Here is a 24,944-nt window from a genome sequence, read left to right as displayed (position 1 = left end):
TATAAAGTCACACGTTGTACAAAATGAATCAAAAGATTTGTAAAAAGTTTTACACTTGAACATATATATAAGTATCTGAAGGTCCTTGGTGTAAGGTGTCATGGTTTAAAATATCCATAAAATTCACTTGTTCCATTATGGTTTCAAAATGTCTTCATAAAATGTCACTTGTATCACGATGCCTTTAAAGAATAAACTCTTTCCCATTACTCGCTTTCATTCACTTCATCACTATCACAGTTGTCAGGGTAGCATTCTTCATCATCTGGCTGTGCAGTGTACTGTAGAAAATGAGAAAGATGATGCTGACCTCTGCCATGACCACGAGGATGACCGCAAGGGCAACCACGATGTCCTGGTTGGTTTTCTGGTGAGCTCTGAATTGGTGTTAGACTCTTATACAAGTTGTGATGCACTGGAGGAATAAACTGTAACAATGAAATCAAGCGATCAGTTTTTGCTTGCTTGAAACACACTGGTCCATGTCGAAGTAGTAGAAGTTGTTCAGGTATTGTTCCAGACGTACATGGACATGCAAGATTTACTTCTCAAAATTGTATGTCTTCATTCAATGTCTCCTTGATGAAGAAAGCTTTACGTTCAGATTTCCTGTATTGCATCCATCTCAGTGTCAACCAGTTAACCTTTTGCTTCTGAGTGTCTATTTTTCTGTAAATGAGAAGTTTTGCAGTTGGTTCTGTAGATAGGAAATCATCTTACTTTATTTCTTTCACATGAACTGTCACCTTGGCCTTTTCTACAAGCTTCATCCAATCCTGTGGCACAAATATAAACTGGGTTTGCTCTTTCTTCCTCTCAATGTCAGAAAAATCAGTGTCATTTTCAAGGTAACTATGTCCAGGCATGAGGAACTTATGATCAACAATTTCAAGAGAAGTGTGAGCAACAATATACAGCTGAAATCAGGCAATTATTTGATTTCTGTTTTACCCACTGCAACTATCACTGTAGGCAATAACAAGTTTAATATCAGATGGCAATGATTTTACATACTTCAGAAAGCAAGAACCAATTTCTAAAGATCCAAGTGAGGCAGTATTTTCAGACCACATATACATGAAAGCATGATCTGTTCTACAGTCATGTATTCCAAGGTTAAATGTCCAAAGCTGTCTCTTGTAGTAAATATCATTGGTTATTAGCATTGGAGTTGGCAAGGTCGAAAGTAAGTACATGTGTTGAGCCTTCTTTTGACTTTTGTGTATCTCCTTTCTTAGCAGCTCTTGCTTGCTTAACTTTTCTTAGGTGAAGCTCTTTCTCCAGCTTTAGATTGTTAATTTTACTGGTATCTACCTCTACTTTGAGTAAATTTTCTCATCAGTCACAAGTATTGCAGGTGTCATTCCTTAGCTTATAAAATGATAGATTAAATTCTAAATTGAACACTTTATGGTAAATGCAGGCCTTCACTAACAAAATGTTTACTTCCTCACACTTCTTAGTATAAAGCATATACATTTTTGAGACAGGTAACTCTGGTGACAGGTATTTCCTGTGAGGATTATGTTTATGAGAATAGTTACTTGTGTAATGAGGAAAGCTTTCTTTGTGGCTCCTTACAGTAGTGAGGCAATCTTTATTTCCAGGAGCATGTTTACCACATTGTGCAGCTGGAGATAGGCTCTCCACTTTTGCTTTGTATAATGCAGCTGTGGTAAACCAACGATTGCTTATGGTTATGTCTTCAGGAAAAAACTCCTTACACACTCAATTTTCATCCATAATGACAGCACTTTGTGTTTTTTACTTCTTACAGTTTTGTTTTGGACATCTTGGTTTGGCAGTTAAATAAATGTCATGTTACTAGGGCCTACCATTGTGTAGACCGTTCTCCGGGTGCAAGTCTTTCGATTTGATGCCACTTTGGCGACTTGCGTGTCGATGGGGATGAAATGATGATGATTAGGACAACACAACAACCAGTCCCTAAGCGGAGAAAATCTCTGACCCAGCCGGGAATCGAACCCGGGCCCTTAGTATTGACATTCTGTCACGCTGACCACTCGGCTACCGGGGGCGGACGTTCAGCAGTTGAAACACATTTTCCAAAACTCTTCATGGATAGTTCTTAGACTGGCAAAGTTTTGCAGAAGTTCAAAACATAGTGCGTACTTCAATGTGAGATGCTTTTAATAATTTCCACAATGAAATTCTGTCTCGGAATCTGGCAGAAAACCCAACAAGATTCTGGTCATACATAAAGCAAACTAGTGGCAAGACGCAATCAGTACCTTCACTGCACGATAACAATGGTGAAGTCACTGATGACAGTGCCACTAAAGCAGAATTATTAAACATGGTTTTCCGAAACTTTTACACCAAAGAAGACGAAGTAAATATTCCTGAATTCCAATCGAGAACTGCCAAGATGAGAATCATAGAAGTAGATAACCTCGGTGTAACAAAGCAGTTTAAATCACTTAATAAAGCCAAGGCCTCCAGTCCAGATTGTATACCAGTCAGCTTCCTCTCAGAGTATGCTGATACAATAGCTCCATATTTAGCAATTATATACAACCACTCGCTCACAGAAAGGTCTGGAGCTAATGACTGGAAAATTGCTCAAGTCACACCAATACCGAAAAAGGGAAGTAGGAGTAATCTACTGAATTACAAGCCCATACCACTAACGTCTATTTGAAATACTGTTTTGGAACATATACTGTATTCAAACATTATGAAGTACCGTGAAGAAAACGACTTATTGACACACAGTCAGTACGGATTCAGAAAATATCGTTGTTGCAAAACACAACTAGCTCTTTATACTCATGAAGTAATGAGTGCTATTGTCAAATTGATTCCATATTTTCAGATTTCCAGAAGGCTTTCAACACTGTTCCTCACAAGTGCCTTCTAATCAAGCTACATGCCTATGGAATATAGTCTCAGTTGTGCTTTCTGGATTCATGATTTCCTGTCAGAAAGGTCACAGTTCACAGTAATAGATGGAAAGTCTTCGAGTAAAACAGAAGTAATATCTGGCGTTCCCCAAGGAAGTGTTATAGGCCCTCTATTGCTCCTAATCGATATTAATGACATAGGAGACAATCTGTGTAGCTGTCTTAGACTGTTTGCACATGATGCTGTCATTTTCCATCTTGTAAAGTCATCAGATGACCAAAACAAATTGCAAAATGATTTAGGTAAGATATCTGTATGGTGCGCAAAGTGGCAACTGACCTCGAGTAAAGAAAAGTGTGAAGTTATTCACATGAGCACTAAAAGAAATCTGCTAAATTTTGATAATGCAATACGTAACACAAATCTGAAGGCTGTAAATTCAACTAAATACTTAGGGATTACAATTACAAATAACCTAAATTGGAATGATCACATAGATAAAGTTGTGGGTAGAGCAAACCAAAGACTGCGATTCATTGGCAGAACACTTAGCAGGTGCAAAAGGTCTACTAAAGAGACTGCTTACACCACACTTGTCTGCCCTATTCTGGAGTGTTGCTGTGTGATGTGGGATCCGCATCAGGTAGGACTGACGGATGACATCGAAAAAGTACAAAGAAGGGCAGCTTGTTTTGTATTATTGTGAAATAGCGGAGACAGTGCCACATACATGATACGCGAATTGGAGTGGAAATCATTAAAACAAAGGTGTTTTTCATTGCGACGGGATCTTCTCATGAAATGTCAATCGCCAGCAAAGCGAGAGGTGAAGTCAACAGCACGAATACTGAACCAATCCAACAATGGCTCACTACCAGTGGGCTACAATTCATGAAGGATATGCAGACTGTGACATCTTTAATGCAGATGAGACTGGTATTTTATTAAATTGACACCTGACAAAACTCTGAAATTTAAGGGCGAAAAACATGTTGTTGGAAAGTTATCTAAAGAATGGATACTGTTTCAGTCATGCAGGAATAACACCTGAAGGACTAAATGCTACTGAAACTGAAGACACATTTGGTGACACGATCTGCTGCTTTCTGGATTGCTGCCAGAAATCAATTGTCATATTCTCAATCAGTGTGACTATGAAATGTATGCAACAAGAGATAATGACCCTGTTACAATTGAAGTGCAAACTGAAGATGAAATTGCAAATGAAGTGAAGAATCAGGGCCACAGTGACCATAAAGTGAGCACGGGAGACGAAGAAGAAGAGGAAGAAGAAAGAAATAAGTGCCTAACCCTACCATGAGTGATGCTTTAGAAGCCACTGGAAGTGTGAATACGCCCTATGAAGCTAGCAGAGTGAGTGGAGAAATTGCAAATGAAATAATGAATATAGAACGTAATTTAGAAAATATGTATTGGGTAAACAGACAACAATGAAATGACTGATTGCTTCACTCCTAAGTAAAGAAGATTGGTGAGTACTCAATGTACTGCTGTATTTACTGTATTCATGTAAGTTTAAAAGTGAATACTGTATGTAAAATAAAACAACACTATATTAAAATTGTTCCCATCACAACAGACTGAAAATACAAATCTTGTTTAGATCGATACTCATTTATAACAACATAATTTTTAAATTCCTTTGAATGTTATTATAGCCAGGTTTCACCGTAGTTGTGTCAGCAACCCATCTTGACTACTCTGATATGTGGCTGAGAGTAGAAAAGGTGGGTGCTGACGCAACTGCTTAGATCTGAAGATGATCCAGAGTGACAAGCATGTAATCTCATAAAAAGAAGTGAAACTGAGACAGACCGATAAATGAGAGTTATCTTAAGTACATATTTTATGTCTGCTTGTGTCTGTATGTGTGGATGGATATGTGTGTGTGTGCGAGTGTATACCTGTCCTTTTTTTCCCCCTAAGGTAAGTCTTTCCGCTCCCGGGATTGGAATGACTCCTTACCCTCTCCCTTAAAACCCATATCCTTTTGTCTTTCCTTCTCCTTCCCTCTTTCCTGACGAGGCAACCATTGGTTGCGAAAGCTAGAATTTTGTGTGTATGTTTGTGTTTGTTTGTGTGTCTATCGACCTGCCAGCGCTTTTGTTTGGTAAGTTTCATCATCTTTCTTTTAGATATATTTTATGTCTCACTTATTTTTATTTTAATCAAACAATGCAAAATCCAGGATGGAATATAACAATATTAGGGAAAGGAAAGTTGCTACTCACCATATAGTGGAGATGCTGAGTCTCACATAGGCACAACAAAAAGACTGTCACAAATAAAGCTTTCAGCCAGTAAGGCCTTCATCAAAAACAGATGACACACGCACGCACGCACGCACACGCGCTCGGGGATGAGCCTCCTCTTTACCCCCACCCAGTCATCACTCCCATTCAGTTGCCTGAGACTGCAGTCATGTGCAAGTTGCGTTTGCACGCGCATGCTTGTGTGTGTGTGTGTGTGTGTGTGTGTGTGTGTGTGTGTGTGTGTGTGTGTGTGAGACCAACTCTGTATTTATGACCGACAAAAATGTTTATAGTATCAAAATCATTAACATATTAATAGCTCCAATTGTTTGCCCAAAATTAACAGAGTATCTCAATGTGGTACTGAATGATTCAGTTCACTTAATTGTGAACGACAACATCATATATCCATTCCTACATGACTCTAAACAGGCTTCACCCCCTCTGTCACAAGAATGTTGTTAATCTTCTGGAAGAGTTGATGATGACATTATGGAGTTTCCACTGATGCAGTATAAATAAAAGTTTTCAGTGTATTAAAATAAACAAAGACTGTGGAAAGTAGGTGAACAGTATTTAAATAATAAATTTCATTGAAGACTATAGGAAATACGAGTGGTTTCATGGCAATAGTGTAGTGATATAATTTTTTGTCAGTGAAAAAGTATTTTATTGCACACTTGAAAATTGTTTACAATTTGCACAGCAAGACACATCTCACAAAAATTAACAATCAAACTTGTGTATAAAAAACAGGTGATAAAATATAAGGCAGTGAAAGTAACAAAAATATGAAACACCGAATATTTGTAAATGAAATTCTCTCTCTCTCTCTCTCGCTCTCTCCCATTTTTGGTACTTCTCACATTATTGTAGTGAAAATAATATACATCACATTATAAAACATAACCAAACTTTCAATTTCCATACAACAATAAATGCATACATAAAGCTTCTCATACATGAATAACAAGAAACGCACAATAAACTAACAGAAACAACAATGATACTGATACTCCTCCTACACACACACATATTTCATACTACTATAATCTAGCAGGTTACAAACCTTATACCAACTTTGGTAAGTCTTTCAGAGTATGAAATTCACAGATTTCATTATTAAACTAAAAAATCTTAGATTAAAATTAACACAAAGTAACAAAACAGGTATGTCTGTTTAGACACATCTTCATTTGAAGCTCAGCGTTAAGAAAAAATAAATAATTTCAAGAATTTTTAAGACAGAGCCACAAAAGCTTCATATATCCAAACAACTCTACTCATTTCATTCCTCTGAATACAATCACAAATAAGACAAACTAAAAAAAAAAAATCCTCTCATGTTTTCTTTCAACCATAATTAGTTGACATCAATATTCAGTCATTAGTCCAACTTTTTCCGAATGGGACAAAGTCTAGAGAGCTTTGTAACTCCCTATTAAGAGTAAAAGGAGTGAACACATCAATAACAGAATGCTACACAATAATGGATAATGCAGCCTGAAGCAAGTACTGCAACAATAAAATCTACACCATAACAGTCACAATACACACACACACACACACACACACACACACACTTTTATTGTAAGCATACTAATATCTCACTTCAGGTAGCTACAGAAAATGTAGCTGAATATTGGACCCTTTTGTAAGATTCACCTACGCTTCAAAATTCCAACAGGCACTCTACTGGCACCCTCTTATACTTTCAACTGCCTGCAGTACTTCATAATTTAGTACTTGCCACAGTACAGGGGGCAGTCAATGGTACATCATGATAGATTATTTTCATACAAGCCATAAATAGCTGCAACAAAATATCAGCAGAACCAGAGATACAATCATGCTGCTGGTGGTTTACCATGATTTGAATGTGCCATACAGATTCAGCACCTCTATCTGGGATGACTACAAACGAAATCAGCAAAAGTTGTTGCTATACTGGCAGCAGTGGCAGTAGTGATGGTGTAACTCCTGCTGCAGCAGAAACTGGTAAGGACAGACCTTTTGTTGGAGAATGAAGTGATTTTACAGTGGCATAGGCTAAATCAAGTAGGGCCATTTGTCAAGTTTGCAGTACCAAGATTGGGAAGTGTTAAGCCAGAATTTAAAAAAAAATGTATGCTGAAAGGAGATTTAGTGATGAAGAAAACTGGCATGAAATTGAATATTTTGTTATGAGTAAGGACTGAGTTCTGATTATGGAAGAACAATGAATGGTTATTTCCAAAGATCCCAAAGTTGCAAAAAAGGAGATGAAGACACAACCAGCAGAAAAAACAGATGGTCCCAGTGAAGCAAATAAAATCAGGAAGGAAGAATTAAAATATCAATATAAAATAGTGTTTTGGAATAAAGACCAATTCAGGAATGAGTTGAAGAAGCCACAGCATAGACTATTGAAATAAAATAAGCAGAATGTCCACAAAAATTTTTAAGCACTTGCCAATTCCGTAGTCAACATGTGGATAAATGTGGTGGTAAATGTTAATTCTGTAATAAGATGGCCTGTGGTTTCTATAGCATTAACTGTATTGAATGCAATGGTCATCACCATGCCAGCAATGCTGAAAAGAGCCACATCTGTATTGACTGTGCAATGATGTGACAGAATGTGTTCAGTTAACTTAAAAGAGTTCACCTCAACTCATGAGAGAGGAATCAGCTGAACATTTATGATATTTTCCAAGCAACACTGATATGAGTTATGAGAATGATATCCACTTCATATGTTCTTCCAAATGCAACATTCTAACTCTAAGAAATGTAAATAAAACAAAAAAACATTTTCATATGTTTTCACTTCAGTGAGTGAGTTCCACACAAGTTTTATGAGTTTTGTATAAGCTGACAAATAAAATTGCTTTCAAGTAAAAGTAATGTCAAGGACCAGCACTGATTCCCTTTAAGTGAAATGGCACATTTTTCTCTCAAAATTATGCCATAGTATTAACATTGTAGTATTGAACAACGTTTCAGATGAAAATAAGGAGATAAAACACCTTTCCAAAGCAAAGTATTAGTCACTGCAATTACAGACTGCATCTACACCATGTTTGAGAGACAGCTTTAGTGAAGTAGTTTTACTAGGCATTCCAGTCTCATGTTGTATAAAACTGTCTGTTTTGTTCTGTCAGCAGTGGTACACTGTTGCTGAAGCGTCTTCGGCCATCTACAGCATCTGTTCGGGGTACTGGCAAGTAAGTATTCCCATCCTGCGTTATGGAAACCTCTTTAAGATCAAATCCATTCATTTTCACTTCTTCTCCCGTGAATTCTTCATCGTTTACTAGAAAAGAAAATGAATATGAAGGATTAAACATTTTATCAGCTACTGTTTAGCAATTTAATGGAAGTAAATGGGAAACTATATCCAAGGTCAATTCCAGTTCTATAGTTGCCATATGTAACATGTTAATTTTATTCTCCTATTAAAAGGGTATTTTCTGTATTTAATTTTCATTGGATTAAGGGAATTGCAAGAATTTCATACAAGTGTTAATTACATTACAACACAGTAGTGTTCTCTGTTCTACAGCATGCAGTGTGATTACACATATCTTCTGAACATTATGTCTTGTATGAAAATATGTTCTAAATGATTTATTTGATTTTGCAGTACCCATAGCAAACCAAACATAAAGGTATATTTCTGAATATGAGGGGCACCTTGAAGTGTAGTTGCAGCTGTTGCTGCACTGAATAGTGTTCTAAGCAAAACAGAAACATACAATGCCCTGCAGTGGTATTAAAAATGAAAACCTAAGTTTAAATACTCACAATGGATTATACAGAATGGGCCCACAATGCACCTCTTTGAATATCCAGATACAGAAAAAAATGAACGTACGTTTGTCTGTTCAGAATGTTACGATCTCAAAAAGTAATGGCCCAATGTATGCTCATCTTTTTGTAAAATGATCGGTATTGTCTGGAGACAGTTTGTAGCTGTGTAGCTTTTACAGCAACAGTGTACCGGTTTTCCATTAAAACTGACAGTGAGAAAGACAATAATGCAAGTCTCATCTTTTGTCTCCCATATGGTGAGATTCCTGCAAGCTCTCACATGATGGTAGTCCTGTGTAACAATTTAACAAATATGAGTAGCCTACACAACAAATTTTCACATGTAAGTAAAATAATTTCGTTCAGACCAAGTTGAAACTTTACACAGTTGCTGCTACTCTCCCTGTAAAAATGATCATGCCTCCTAAACATACATCAATTGGTAGGTCTACAAGACAGGAAAAAAAGAGAAAGCAATTATGTACTTCTCAAGGAAGCTAGGACTGGCAAGCAAGTAACAAACCAGATCATTTACGGGTTGCTCAGTCACGTACATCAGAACTGGAAGACCAACGCACAGCACGATATTTATCTGATCATTTGCTAGGTGCTCAATCACGCGCTTTGGAATAAGAAGGGTAATGCACAGCCAGATATTTAGCTGATCATTTACAAGCTACCTGATCATGTGCATTGGAATCAGGACAGCAATAGACAATTAGAGTGGATGGAGAACATTTCCACGCTATTCGGTCTCAACAAACAGAGCATGTTGATATAATTCTTGACATGGATAAAGTGTGTGCACATTGTGGTACGTGAAAGTTCTATGTTGTAACACCAGGACTGTGCTCCGCAAATGACAAAGCTAAACTTCTGACTTTCTACACTCCACCTGAACCTCTGTTATCAGCTTTCAGGTGATTCCACTGATTTCGTGCACATTCTACAACACATTCACAAATATAGTTTCCTTTCAAGCTGACAAATTATTCAAAGACCAATATATGACAACATTCAAAATTCAATGGCAAATATATCATCATGTAGGATCACTTGTTCCAGTTCCTGGTGTTGAACATAAATTTCTACAAATGTTCTCCATGGGTGACAGTGATGTGCAAGTTGTTCAGTGACGTCATATATTATATACTTTGCAAACTTTTTGCACCAAAATAGCACCCTGACAAAATTGTTAAAAACAGGAACTAAACACATACCAGCAGATAATTATGCAGTCCACATAAGAGCCAACAAAACATCAACTATACAGCATGCCAGATGCTGCAACACACCTGCCATCAATAAATTAGTGATTGCTTTACATGGAGAAGAATGTGATAGGGGTGATATCATTCTACACCAACATAATAAAACAATTGTATGTGTCACTGAAAAACATTGCTGTTCTGATGCATTGCAGTATACCAATTTTTTGGGACAGGGTGGACAGATATCATTTCAATATTATGCAAACTATCCTCAACTGCAGGTAATCGCAGTCATTGTCACTTGCACATGTCATTTAAAAGAAAAAACTATTCCTTCTCATTTTTGCATATCTGATTTACACTTTTCTAATTGCTTCTTTCCTCTTATTCCTATTTACACATGATGAGCTTAATAAAAAAAGTATTATTAATGACTTATTATTCCAGGGTGTATACGCAGACAAGGAAAAAAATTCCCAGATTTCCTGGTTAAAAATATACTTTCTCCCAGGTGAAAACATACTTTTTCCTTGTTAACCGACAGTATATTTTCTCTCGGAACTGTATAACTTATCAGTCCTTTGAATGATTATGGTTTTATACACAAGCGTAGAATTTCCCAGCACTATCAAAAACTAAACACAGGGAAAAAACCACGCATTTTGGAAAGATCTGCATATTTTCGTATTACAAAAGTATAAATTCGAATTCCACCAAACACCGCATGTTACTTTCCAAAGCATTGAAATCGAGATTGCGATGCGCTTTTGTAAGCCAGTCATAGCTCATGCCACGTGACCTTGCCAGCTGATGACAGTGGTTATTCAGAGCTTAGCACATGAGATGTAGTCAACCAATAGCAGCATCACTGTTAAGTAGCGCGAACACACAAACAGAAAAAGTTAATGGTTTAAATTAATATACATAGTGTTGCTACACGAAACACTAAGCTTTCACATGTAATATTGGTCTATAAGATTAATATGCTGCAAGAGAAGCTAAGCTTTAACATAGAATGTTGGTCTTTTAAGCACGTATGACAATTTAAGATATATAACACAAATGTGCCAGTAAAATTCTTAATAACGACATAAATTTCTGATCTTCTGGGCTCAAAATTCATCTAAATGACTCATCATCAAAGAGTTGATTTTTAAATGAGAGTGAAACACTCTGACTTACGAAATTCATCATACTTCGTTCCGGTGTAACCGCCAGAATGGTACTTTGATGGTAACGCTTTTCAAACCACCATTCGGAATATTTTCCCGCGACCTGTTAGAAATAGGTTGCCAGAGAGTGCCAGATGACAGGTGTCACCGCAATTGCGCAGCTACGATGTCGTAGGGAGCCCGTATGTTCGTACGTGTAAAACATTAAAAGATCTTACATTATGTCATAAAAGAAACAAGACATCAGAGGATACTCCAAGAGAATCGGAATTTCGTGACCCATACTAAAATGTGCACATTTAGAGTGCACATTCGTATGTCCAAATTCCCAGTGAAGTAGGCCATGACCTGATATCAAGTTTTCAATGTGGTTTTCAGGATGTAAATTTTTTTGGAGTACCAGTACTGTGTTATCTCATGTTTGGTTCTTTATTATGGCATAATGCCATACATGCTAGAAGTTAAAAACGTGCACTGGAAATGCAGCGAACAGTGTGTGCAACTAAACACTTCGTTTCAAATATATTGTCTGCCTCAGCGGAAAAAATTAATAAAAGAAAATTTCTTTAGCAAACCGACAAAAAATGACTTCATTGTTCTGCAAGGCAATTAATGTTTGACTGTCAGAATGGTGAAAATAAAATAAAAGCTGCAACTAGTAACACATTTTAGCCTTCCATAGTTATGTGAATGTATTTTAATTCACTTGATAGCTCCCGGCCACAAAAATCTGTTTTGTTTTCATTTGACGTGAGAGCAGTAAACAAAGAGGAAACAGCAAAATCACTAAATGTAAACACGGGTCACGTGGAGACTACCCAATTCCCCACTGTAACTCAGACTGCTCTGCCCATCAGCCCCGGATCTATGATATTTCCGAACCGGGGCAATACCTCGCCACTCACTAGGACGTCCAAAATTTAAAAAAAAATCGAATTTTCAAAGATATGATCATTTTGTAGCACACATCTTTCTGAAGAGTTTGATGGATAAAACATATGTGTTTGAGGAAATGTAACAATTGTTATTTGGTCGTAATTTACAACGTACCAATATCAAATGCCTATTAGACCTACTACAAGCAAAAAGCTTTACATTAGGAAATAGTTTCACACTTCATTCATACGCTCCAGTTTCTCAAGTATGAAATCAAAAAGTAGTAGTACGAAATTTTTATACAAACTAGGAATTATCATATTGTTCCATAATTTGTGTGATGTACCAGTTTCTTCTCCTTCCTCTTTCTAACAAACAGTCTTGTTATCACTAATTCTGTAACTATTCCTGCCAATGTCAAAGCTTATTCGCAGGTTAACTTTACTAACTCTGCCAGAATCACCGGTTTAGTTATCCCGCGGTTATTCTCCGGTCAGGCGTTGTTACATGTTTGTACAACGCATTTTCCGCGCTTCTTCCAGAATAGAACTTAATGCGGCTGCTAGCCAGGGACTGTACAACTGGCCCTCACTAGTATAGCGATCTGGCCAAAAATTTTCTGTCAAATTTTCATTTTCTTGGATACACCGAGAAGGTAATACGTAATCTTTCTTACCTGTTATTCGTTTATTTTCACTCCTCTAGTCTGAATCTATGGATTTCACTAGTAATTATAACAACACTCATCATTCGCAAACCCAATCAACCACACAATCAGACAGCGGTCAGCTCGTACAGCCCCTTTTGTCCACAGAAAAGTTTGTTTCTACACGCGATGAAGATTCCCCTGACAGAGACATCATGTACACTATGCATTCATTCACAAATCAACTTATGATTCATTCAGAAATCAACTTAGAATGTGTCCAAAAATGTTCAAAAACTGACAGGAATGAGTTTCAAAGTCATATGAAAAATCGATAGTCCAACATGCTTTGGATGCTAGTCGCTTTGTGAAACAAGGTTTTTTTCCTTCAAGAATACTAATTTGCCCCCACCCCCTCCGCCACCACCCAGATCTGGGCCTGCTGCGCATGCATGAATCTGGCAGCTTGGGCGCTACATTAAAATTTTTCCCGGTAGCATCTTGCTGCTTGCTGCGACTGCTTACACAGCCAACAGCCACATTTCTGTAGCTACAAGCAAGAGAAAGTACTACTCAACTGCACATGCGCATGATCCCACTCCTTACTGCTAAAATGAATCTAATGTAAACAGTTGTGACGTCACGCTCATTGGAGGCAATTTGTTGTTACGAAGCATTTAATAGTCTACCTAAAGCCTTTGACACATTTTGCTGTTGACAGACGCTTGTATGAGAGCTGTTTTGTCGCTGTATATTGCACATTTCCTTTGTAATTGAAGTTTTATGTTTGTTTTTTCTCTTGTTCATGTTTTATTGCTGCAGTATTATTCTGTAGTAGTGGGATACAGTAATATCCTTTGTTAGAGTATCAGTTCTTGATGATGATGATGATGATGATGTCCCATACTCTGAGGAGCGTAGGGGACGAAGCAGGATATCCACACTGCCGTACTAGGCAAGGTCCTAGTGGAGGTGGTTTGCTATTGCCTTCCTCCGACCGTAATGGGGATGAATAATGATGATGAAGACGACACAACAACAGCCAGTCATCTCGAGGCAGGAAAAATCCCTGACCCCACCGGGAATCGAACCTGGGACCCCGTGCACGGTAAGCAAGAACGTTACCGCAAGACCACGAGCTGCGGACTATCAGTTCTTACCAGTCAAAGTACAAAAATTTAACTGAAAACAAAAACAATGGAAAATTCCCAGAATTCTAAAAAATTCCCGGGTTTTCCCAGTTTTCTCCTGGATGAAAAAATTTCCGGGTTTTTCCCGGATCTCCCAGTTGTCCCAGGTCATATACACCCTGTATTCATACCACATACTGATAGTCAGAAAGGAACAAATCACACTCTGCACTGCCATCAACTGTTTCATCAATACATCGTAGATGTGTGCGAAAACTGAATCTGAACATCTCCTCTTCATTCAATTAAATAAAAAATCACTGAGTTCAGAGAAATGCATTCATTTATGAGATGCAATTGCAAACAATGGAAAGATCAGTGCCATTGGAAAAATGGTGATACTTCGTGACACGAAATCAAGGCAACAATAATTCAATAATTCATAAGTGCAACATTAATCCACCCCAACTCAGCAGTGGAACCAGGTTTGCCATCAAAAAACTTATGCCAAATGTCACTGAGACAACAATTCTGAATAGCAAGTCAAACAGAGAAGATGTTCTCATTCCACATCTCTCTACAATTCTAAAATGCCATTTCATTTCGAAGGACAAAAGTTTCCCATTCACCTAGCATTCTCAGTTACCATCAACAAATTGCAAGGCCAACCATTGTGTGTGGATTAAATCTGGAGAATTCGTGTTTTGCATATAGCCAGTTATAAGTTACAAGCTCTCAAATGGGGCAGCTGAAAACTATGTTTTGCACAAGACAGGAAGACCACAAATATTGGATGCCCCAAAGCACTTGAATAAATGTATTCACATATAATATAATGATGAAGAAATCATTCTTTTATTTATTTTCTGCCTATGTAGGTGTCTTCTTCAATTATGTGCACCTATTTCCAAAAAATCACGAAGCAATTGAAAAAGGCATTGAAACAAATGTCAGGCATTAGCTGGTATAATATAATAAACCCACAAGGTTATCACTTTTTAAATTCCTGTATGATTAATTCAGTTTGTAATGCGGGTCAAAATCAGGATAGTATATAAACCTTCAATTCCTTCTTATGCGGCATGTTTGCCACTTAAGAGTTATTTTACATAAAAGAAGAAACAGAAGAGAAAACACGAAATAAAAAGAAGAGATCTATTTGAACACAAATCACCTAAAAAGAAATTTTTCTGTGGAGTAGGTGAAGTTGCTAAGAGACTATATTTTAATTTATTTGAAATTTATTTTGGTTTGCAAAACAAACGGAAAATGTGATTTATGGCCATACACTTCTCTTCAGTCTGTGTCATGTTAAAAATGGATTGTAGAACAGTTTCCACACAAAATTATTACTATAGTTATGCTGATATGAGTGAAGCCATCTCTCATTTACTACAGAGTTTGGAATACAATCAACAGAATTAAAGTTATCCCAAGTAAAAGACTACAACAGGCTGATTATGGATGTGACTCAACCACCTGAACAACTATGCATAAGGCAGGTTCAAGTAAGAAAACTATAAGAAACAGTTTGGTGGAAATAGGATGGAAATATTGCCATTGTAGAAATAAAACTGCAAGAAGAGAGATGTAGCAAAGAAGAACATGGGGAAATGTAAGTGATATAAAGGATGGCTTTCACTCAGCTGGGTCATAAAATCAATCCCTACAAAATTAATTTCTTGTTGCACTCAGATAATTTAATATCTATCATGATCATGAAGCACTTAATGATTAGAAGTAAGGTATCACAAGTTCATTGTTCAGGAAAGGTATTCAAAAGACATTTCCTCATGAAATGCTCTAATACATTACACAGCTGGTATGTTTTTAGGAATTTTGGGGTATAACATTACTTTATATTCCACATTTTGTTATTACAACCATTTGGGAATTCTCATCAGCTACTTCATCATCTTATAAATCTCAAAACTGCTAAACACTTATGAAGCGTAGTAGCCATATTATTAAAAAAAAATGGAGTGCCAAATTAAGCAAATTTGTCTACTGCAAGTTCATCATTTGATTATTGACAGAGTATGTTGAAGAGAAGGCATTCGAAAAACAGCAGATTTAAATTAACAAAAACACAGTTCAAAATGAATGATATTAATAATTCTAGGTAGTTATTATAATCCACAAACTAGAGGCTATTTACTTACTATATGTGGGATCGTAAAACTAAAACTCTACTGCACTTTAGTTCTGGAATGAATCAAACTCTACAGCAGATTACATAAAGTAATACAGTAAAACTTCTGGTCAGATTAAAACTGTGTACTTGTCATATAAACAACAAGTTTACTCCAGAATGAGATTTTTCACTCTGCCCCATGTTGTGGCTAAGCCATGTCTCTGCAGTATCTCTTCTTCCAGGAGTACTAGTTCTGCAAGGTTCACAGACGAGATTCTGTGATGTTTGGAAGGTAGGAGACAAGGTACTGGCAGAATAGAAGCTGTGACGATGGGTCACAAGTCGTGCTTGGATAGCTCAGTTGGTAGAGTACTTGCACAAGAAAGGCATAGGTCCCGAGTTCTAATCTCGGTCTGGCACACAGTTTTAATCTACCAGGAACTTCCAACAAGTTCACTGTTATCTAAGACAGATTGCTACTTACTATAAAGAAGACACCACACACACACACACACACACACACACACACACACACACACACACACACACACACACACAAAGCAAGCAAGCAAGCACACCTCATGTACACACGACCACCAATTTCAGCATCTCAGGCTGTGCTGGAGTTGGTAGTCGCATGTGCTTTTTGTGTGTGTGTGTGTGTGTGTGTGTGTGTGTGTGTGTGTGTGTGTGTGTCTTTTCCTACATTGTTGATATTCCTACTTGGAGTTTCCATTGTCTGAAATTTAATGTTATCTGTTATTTATTTCCATGAGATTTTCAGAGCTGGAAAAAATATATTGTGGCCTGGCATAGCAAATCTGTTCTTTCACTTGAAATCAAAAATGACCACAGTAAAGCCTAACCAAAAATGCCTGCATTGAAATGGTATTCTCAACAAGAATTTAAACATTGGTAGCAATAGGATTCCACAAATATTTTACTTGAGGCCCCTGCCAGGGAGTTTCGCTACAACAATTCTCCACAGAGGACTAGAACTTTCATACTAGAAACAATTTCTAAGCTATGGGTAAATCATGTCCCATCATATTGTTTCTCAAGGAATGCCACTTGAAATGGTATGGGGATCTATAGAGTCCGGAAGAGTAGGAAAAATTTAGCAGCAGAATGCAGCTTTGAGTTTGGTAAAGATCATATGCAGGTACAATGGTCCATAAACATCTGCTCTAGGATGTTTGTTGTTTGGATGAGTGATTTTATTTGTTAGTGCTGACATTTAGTTCATTATGAAAAATAATCAAATTTTCTGTGTGTTCGAACATCACATTTATTATGTTAAGAAGAAAAGCACAAACACCACTTACAACATTTTAATATTTTTTTTATTTTTATGGGGACAGCACTTAATTTCTCGTAACTGTCTATAATGATTCTACATGTACAGGTTGCCCATCATTAAAATTCCAGTTTCAATACACTGTAGAAAGTGAACTATTGCTCATAATGACAATGAATTTGAACAACAAATTATTAACACAGGGGGAAACATAATGGGGGGAAAATATTTACCAATAGATAGTGCTGTAAGCATTTTAACATATGCAAATGACAGATGAATCACAATACAATGACTAGATTTGGGTTGAACATCACACCATTTGTACTGTTCAGTTTGCATGACTGCACAAGTTTGGCAGTCAACAGTTACGGCGCTGTTGGTTAGATAAGCCCATCCACCAAGGCAAAGGCATGCCGCATCAGATGGGAAAAATTGGTTTTTAAAGTCATGAGGCCAAAAACTGCATAAAAAGCAAAACAACGTCAGTTTCTAATTGTTGTGAGAGTGGCACAAGACATGTTCAATATGCTGTCCATGTTTTCTACCATAAATTGAAATCAACAAACAGCATGTTCCACAGCAGATTGTAGTGTCTCGGGTGTTGTGTTATGCATGCCACATTCACAATTGTAACACTGAACACAACGTCTCTCAGATAATCCAACAACCACAAGTTACACATATGCAGCCAGGCTGCAGCGAATGACAACTGATTATTCTAGCATTTCTTAAATGCCTCTGCAGCAGCCACTTCACTGACTGTACAATGTATGGAGGAGCACTAGCTTGCATAAAAATGATCCTAAACACACATCCATACTATTGAAGCATTGGAAAGACGGTGTGCAAAAGACTCTCATAACGTTTACCGGTGATGATACAGATAACAGAACCCCCTGGATTTATCTCCTTGAAAAAATACAGCCCGATGGTAAACAATACTGTCAACCTACACCACATAGTTACTCTTGCAGAATGAAGTGGTATGGGTTGACGTGTGTGGATTTTCCGTTGCCAATATTCTGCAATTCTGCATTCTGACATGTCCTTGGAGATGGAGACGGAGCTACATCTACATCTACATCTACATTGATACTCCGCAAGCCACCCAACGGTGTGTGGCGGAGGGCACTTTACGTGCCACTGTCATTACCTCCCTTTCCTGTTCCAGTCGCGTATGGTTCGCGGGAAGAACGACTGTCTGAAAGCCTCCGTGCGCGCTCTAATCTCTCTAATTTTACATTTGTGATCTCCTCGGGAGGTATAAGTAGGGGGAAGCAATATATTCGATACCTCATCCAGAAACGCACCCTCTCGAAACCTGGCGAGCAAGCTACACCGCGATGCAGAGCGGCTCTCTTGCAGAGTCTGTCACTTGAGTTTATTAAACATCTCCGTAACGCTATCACAGTTACCAAATAACCCTGTGACGAAACGCGCCGCTCTTCTTTGGATCTTCTCTATCTCCTCCGTCAGACCGATCTGGTACGGATCCCACACTGATGAGCAATACTCAAGTATAGGTCGAACGAGTGTTTTGTAAGCCACCTCCTTTGTTGATGGACTACATTTTCTAAGCACCCTCCCAATGAATCTCAACCTGGTACCCGCCTTACCAACAATTAATTTTATATGATCATTCCACTTCAAATCGTTCCGCACGCATACTCCCAGATATTTTACAGAAGTAACTGCTACCAGTGTTTGTTCCGCTATCATATAATCATACAATAAAGGATCCTTCTTTCTATGTATTTGCAATACATTACATTTGTCTATGTTAAGGGTCAGTTGCCACTCCCTGCACCAAGTGCCTATCCGCTGCAGATCTTCCTGCATTTCGCTACAATTTTCTAATGCTGCAACTTCTCTGTATACTACAGCATCATCCGCGAAAAGCCGCATGGAACTTCCGACACTATCTACTAAGTCATTTATATATATTGTGAAAAGCTATGGTCCCATAACACTCCCCTGAGGCACGCCAGAGGTTACTTTAACGTCTGTAGACGTCTCTCCATTGATAACAACATGCTGTGTTCTGTTTGCTAAAAACTCTTCAATCCAGCCACACAGCTGGTCTGATATTCCGTAGGCTCTTACTTTGTTTATCAGGCGACAGTGCGGAACTGTATCGAACGCCTTCCGGAAGTCAAGAAAAATAGCATCTACCTGGGAGCCTGTATCTAATATTTTCTGGGTCTCATGAACAAATAAGGCGAGTTGGGTCTCACACGATCGCTGTTTCCGGAATTCATGTTGATTCCTACATAGTAGATTCTGGGTTTCCAGAAATGACATGATACGCGAGGAAAAAACATGTTCTAAAATTCTACAAGAGATCGACGTAAGAGATATAGGTCTATAGTTTTGCGCATCTGCTCGACGACCCTTCTTGAAGACTGGGACTATCTGTGCTCTTTTCCAATCATTTGGAACCCTCCGTTCCTCTAGAGACTTGCGGTACACGGCTGTTAGAAGGGGGGCAAGTTCTTTCGCGTACTCTGTGTAGAATCGAATTGGTATCCCGTCAGGTCCAGTGGACTTTCCTCTATTGAGTGATTCCAGTTGCTTTTCTATTCCTTGGACACTTATTTCGATGTCAGCCATTTTTTCGTTTGTGCGAGGATTTAGAGAAGGAACTGCAGTGCGGTCTTCCTCTGTGAAACAGCTTTGGAAAAAGGTGTTTAGTATTTCAGCTTTACGCGTGTCATCCTCTGTTTCAATGCCATCATCATCCCGTAGTGTCTGGATATGCTGTTTCGAGCCACTTACTGATTTAACGTAAGACCAGAACTTCCTAGGATTTTCTGTCAAGTCGGTACATAGAATTTTACTTTCGAATTCAATGAACGCTTCACGCATAGCCCTCCTTACGCTAACTTTGACATCGTTTAGCTTCTGTTTGTCTGAGAGGTTTTGGCTGCGTTTAAACTTGGAGTGGAGCTCTCTTTGCTTTCGCAGTAGTTTCCTAACTTTGTTGTTGTACCACGCTGGGTTTTTCCCGCCCTCACAGTTTTACTCGGCACGTACCTGTCTAAAACGCATTTTACGATTGCCTTGAACTTTTTCCATAAACACTCAACATTGTCAGTGTCGGAACAGAAATTTTCGTTTTGATCTGTTAGGTAGTCTGAAATCTGCCTTCTATTACTCTTGCTAAACAGATAAACCTTCCTCCCTTTTTTTATATTCCTATTAACTTCCATATTCAGGGATGCTGCAACGGCCTTATGATCACTGATTCCCTGTTCTGTACATACAGAGTCGAAAAGTTCGGGTCTGTTTGTTATCAGTAGGTCCAAGATGTTATCTCCATGAGTTGGTTCTCTGTTTAATTGCTCGAGGTAATTTTCGGATAGTGCACTCAGTATAATGTCACTCGATGCTCTGTCCCTACCACCCGTCCTAAACATCTGAGTGTCCCAGTCTATATCTGTTCACAGAATGTTCCATGGCGATTCATTGTCCACTTCCATGCGAGCAAAAAATTTCAGTGCGAAAGTTTGTCTTGTTGGCAGGACAGCTGGAACCAACCCATGAACATGGGTGATTTTGTATGTATAGCACTGCATGAAGTTTGGTAGGATGTTATGCATCATGCTCATAGGCATGTAGAACAGTAGGGCAGTTCCCGTGCACTACATGTTTGCATACCACCACTAGACACCTCCTGCAGTTCTATGGCCACATCTTCAACAGACGTCGGATCAACAGCTTTCCTACCTCTGCCACACTGCACTTCAAAAGAACCTGACTTTTCGAATTTTGTAATCATTTTCTACAGACCCCTAGCAGACCTTTTTTCACACCTTTGAGCATCTGGAATGCCTGCAGGGCTACTGTTGAACAGTCACCATTATTGAGAAAGAGTTTTACCAGTAGCATGTGACCCCTTCATGGAATCAGTTATGTTGGGTGTGTCTGACACAAACTGAGGAACAGCCATCTGACACTTACAGTGCCATCTATTGGTCAAACTATGGTTAATTTTTTTTTTTTTTTCAGTGATGCTGTTCAAATTTGATATTATGCTGAGCAGCGACTCTCTTTCTACAACATTTTGAAACTAGAACTTGAACTACGGATAACTTGTATGTACCAAAAATAAAACATGTAATATAAAATCAATTTTAATATTGAATTACTCAGATGAATAAAAAACCACAAGCATAAAACAGTGTCCATGAAATTACATTACTAACAGTTAATGGTTGGAAATGCTGAAATACATGCATTCTTACCTTTCAAGTTCTGTTCAAGCTCTTCTGCACTGCAAATGTGAACAAATTCTTCCAGACTTGCTCCCTTAAAAACTGATACAACATCAGGGTGTGGATTTAGAAAATATATTGGCTGTTTTCTTTTGTTGAAATCCTCTATGAGTGCTGCTATTCCCTAAAAAATGAAAGACATCCCACTTTAAGATAGTCTATCTGTGTCAACCATTTTAATCTTAACAGCTCACAATGACATGAGAAATTCATACAGTAAAACAGAAGTTACAACCAACAAAGAGGAATCATAATCCAAGCAAACAGAAATTTACAGTCAGAAAAAAATCTCAAAATTCTCTATCAAGCATGATTCTAACTGCTATGTTGATGTAATTGCATACTACTTTAACACAACATTACAAATGGATATTTCAACATTAGTACTGCAGAGCTTCTGAAGACATAGCCGAATAATTCTGATTAAAAAAATCAGAGAGGTCTGAAAGAGGAAACAATGCACAAATGATGCAAATACAGGCTTCACTTTGATAGAAGTGTCCCTCTTGTTGGTAATTGCCACTATTCCACTTCCTACACGTACAAGAAAATGGGAAGAATATTGTTCAATCAATAAATTGGCTATTACTAATGTTAGCTGTATGAGTATATTCTGTCACAATTTGACAACAGACTGATGTGTTAACCTCTTGTATCCATGTTCATGTGTTCCAAATCTTCAAATTTCAGTAAATGTTTTCGAGACACACAGAAATCAGTGGCAAGTGCTGTAAGACTACATACCAAAAGATTTCTACAATATGCAGTATGAAACAAATCAAAAAGGTGTTATCTGAAACATAGCTACATGGGAAAAATTCCACTTGCTCTGATAACACTCCTAGCATAAAATACTATCTCTTTCTTTTTTTTTTTTTATTTAATCAATATTACACTTTTTTCAGGCCAAAGACTGATTTGCTCCAATTCTTAACACTGGTCTATCTTGTGCAGGCCCCTGCTGCAACATACACCGATTTGAATCTCCTTACTGCAACAAAGCCTTGGTCTGTCTTTATACTTTTTAAACCTCACATTTCCCACATGACCAAATTTATGATACCTTCATGCCTTAGGATGTGCTCTATCAACCAGTACTTTCTTTGTCTGAAGCTGTGCCATAAAATTATTCTCTCCCTGATTTGAGTCAATGCCTCTTCATTAGTCATATGATTTACCAATCTAATCTTCAGAATTCTTCAGTACCACATTTCAAAAGGTTCAATTCACTTCTTGTTGGTTTGGTTCATGTTCCATGGATCACTTGCATGATAAGTCGTAAAGATGTGGAACAAGCCATTTGACATTCACATCACCAATTATTTTGTACACATGGCTACATGCTGGACATTTATAAAGCTTCTTTTATTATTATTATTATTATTATTATCATCATCATTATTATTAAGTACACATATGTGAGTTAGTAACTCCTAACGACCACCTTTTCAAACAGAAATTCGTCTTTGGGATAGAAGAGTTTTCAAGTAGAAACTTTTTCCATTTGTTTTCAAATTTTACTTTGGTGTAAGACTGGGTTTGTTATCAAAAATTTTAGTTGTGGCATTGTGCACCCGTTTTTGTGCTAAAGATAACCTTAATGTGGAGTAATGAATGTAATTTTTCCTTTTGGTATTGTAATTATGTGCACCATTGTTCCTTTGTGAATTGCAGTAGATTGTCTATGATCAACTTAATGAGGGAATAAATGTACTGTAAGCAGTACTCAGAATGCCCAACTCCTGAAACAGATGTCTGCAAGATGACCCTGAGTGAGTACCACATATTACTCTTGCAGCAAATTTCTGAGGAATGAAGACTTTCTTTCTGAAAGATAAGTCACCTATTGAATGAAAATATGCAACATATGTCCACTTACTGACTTGTTTCCCAAGATTTGCCATTATTCTAAGTGAAAACGTGGCTGAACTAAGCTGTGTTAGGAGTTCCAAGCTGTGCTTTTTCTATTTAAATTCTCATCAACATGAACACATAAAAACTGAGTGTTATGTGTTATGCTTATCATTGGAGTTGTACCTCTACATGTACTGTACTGACTATGTTGCATCTTTTTAAAGCTAAGAGTGAGACCATTTGAAGGAAACCACTCAATGACACTGTTAAGAAAATTGTTTGCCATTTCTTCTATTGCTGTTTGTATGCTTGGATCGACTACAATACTAGTGTTATCTGCAAAAACTAATTCTGCTTGTTGCATATTAGACACAGATCATCTACATGTATGAGTAACAACAGTGGAGCTTAGACTGAGCCTTGCGGAACCCCATATGAGATTTATCCCCAGACTACATTGGTTGAATCACTAAGTACAACTTCCTTTTGGTTAGATATGACCAGTGGCGGCTCACATATAGGCAGTAGAACTGCAGCACCCACTGTTTCCATTTCATATTATAAACAAAATTTAACATTTTTTTTTTTAATTTTTTTTTTGTACTTCTACAACATACAATCTTCAAGCTTAATGTCAGTAGCCATCTCCCTTTTTATGAAAAAGTTGCAAAAATCTTTTTACTGGGCTATGTGCTTCATAGTTCCAGCAACATGGTGTTTGGCTGTTGTGACCATGCACAGACTTGAAGCTGACACGATGCTGTTAGGGAGACAGAGCACTGTCACTCCCATAGTGCAAGCCCTGGCAGGTGTGCTGGGAAGAAGGCCATTTCGGTTTCTACTCTGTGTGTGTTGTGCTTACAAATCATTATCATATCTTGAAGTGCTTACAAATCATTATCATATCTTGAATGTGATGACATGTAGAATTATATTATTACCCCACTTTTAGCTATTCTATTTGATTCATCTTTATTTCAGTTCTTTTAATTTACAGAAAACTTTAACAATGATCTTGCAACAATGAAGAAATAAGTCCTGTGACAGTAAGTGAACTTCAACAGATTATGTTTTCACAACTGACTCTCCATGATAAAGTTACAGTAGAGGAAAGACGTCGTTCAGCAACTGATACTGTAACATCTCAGCCAGGCATAAGCAATAACAAGACATAAATTCGTAGGTTTAATTATGAATGGTACTGAAGGAGAAGTTGGCTTTGTGGCTGTGAAGTAAAAAATGCACTGTTATGTTTTCTATGCTTGCTGTTTGGAGGTGATGTAATGTGGACAAAAGTTGGTTTTCAATACGGAAGTAAAAACTTTAATGGCGAACACTGCCACTAACAATTTTATTTTTTATGACCAGTTTCAGCAAGTCTAAGTTCCCATCATCAGATCTGTAATGAATTTAGATC

The 24,944-nt window shown here is 37.7% G+C and overlaps 1 protein-coding gene across 2 annotated transcripts in view; it reads right to left on the bottom strand.

The window, feature by feature from the left end:
- Positions 1 to 5,790: 5,790 nt before the first annotated feature.
- Positions 5,791 to 24,944, bottom strand: part of LOC124591836 (sodium-independent sulfate anion transporter-like) — a 146,053-nt gene continuing 126,899 nt past the window's right edge. For both annotated transcript variants that reach the window (XM_047131774.1, XM_047131775.1), the window contains exons 11-12: positions 21,644 to 21,797; positions 5,791 to 8,433 (exon numbers count right to left, since the gene is read on the bottom strand). In XM_047131774.1, coding sequence (XP_046987730.1) covers positions 8,246 to 8,433; positions 21,644 to 21,797 — 342 coding nt within the window. In that variant the 3' untranslated portion in view covers positions 5,791 to 8,245. The remainder of the gene's footprint in view (positions 8,434 to 21,643; positions 21,798 to 24,944) is intronic.

Source organism: Schistocerca americana, chromosome 2 (genome assembly GCF_021461395.2).
Source record: "Schistocerca americana isolate TAMUIC-IGC-003095 chromosome 2, iqSchAmer2.1, whole genome shotgun sequence".
NCBI classification, from domain to species: domain Eukaryota; kingdom Metazoa; phylum Arthropoda; class Insecta; order Orthoptera; family Acrididae; genus Schistocerca; species Schistocerca americana.
The sequence above is the reverse complement of the archived record's forward strand: the minus strand, read 5'-3'. Positions and strand labels throughout refer to the sequence as shown.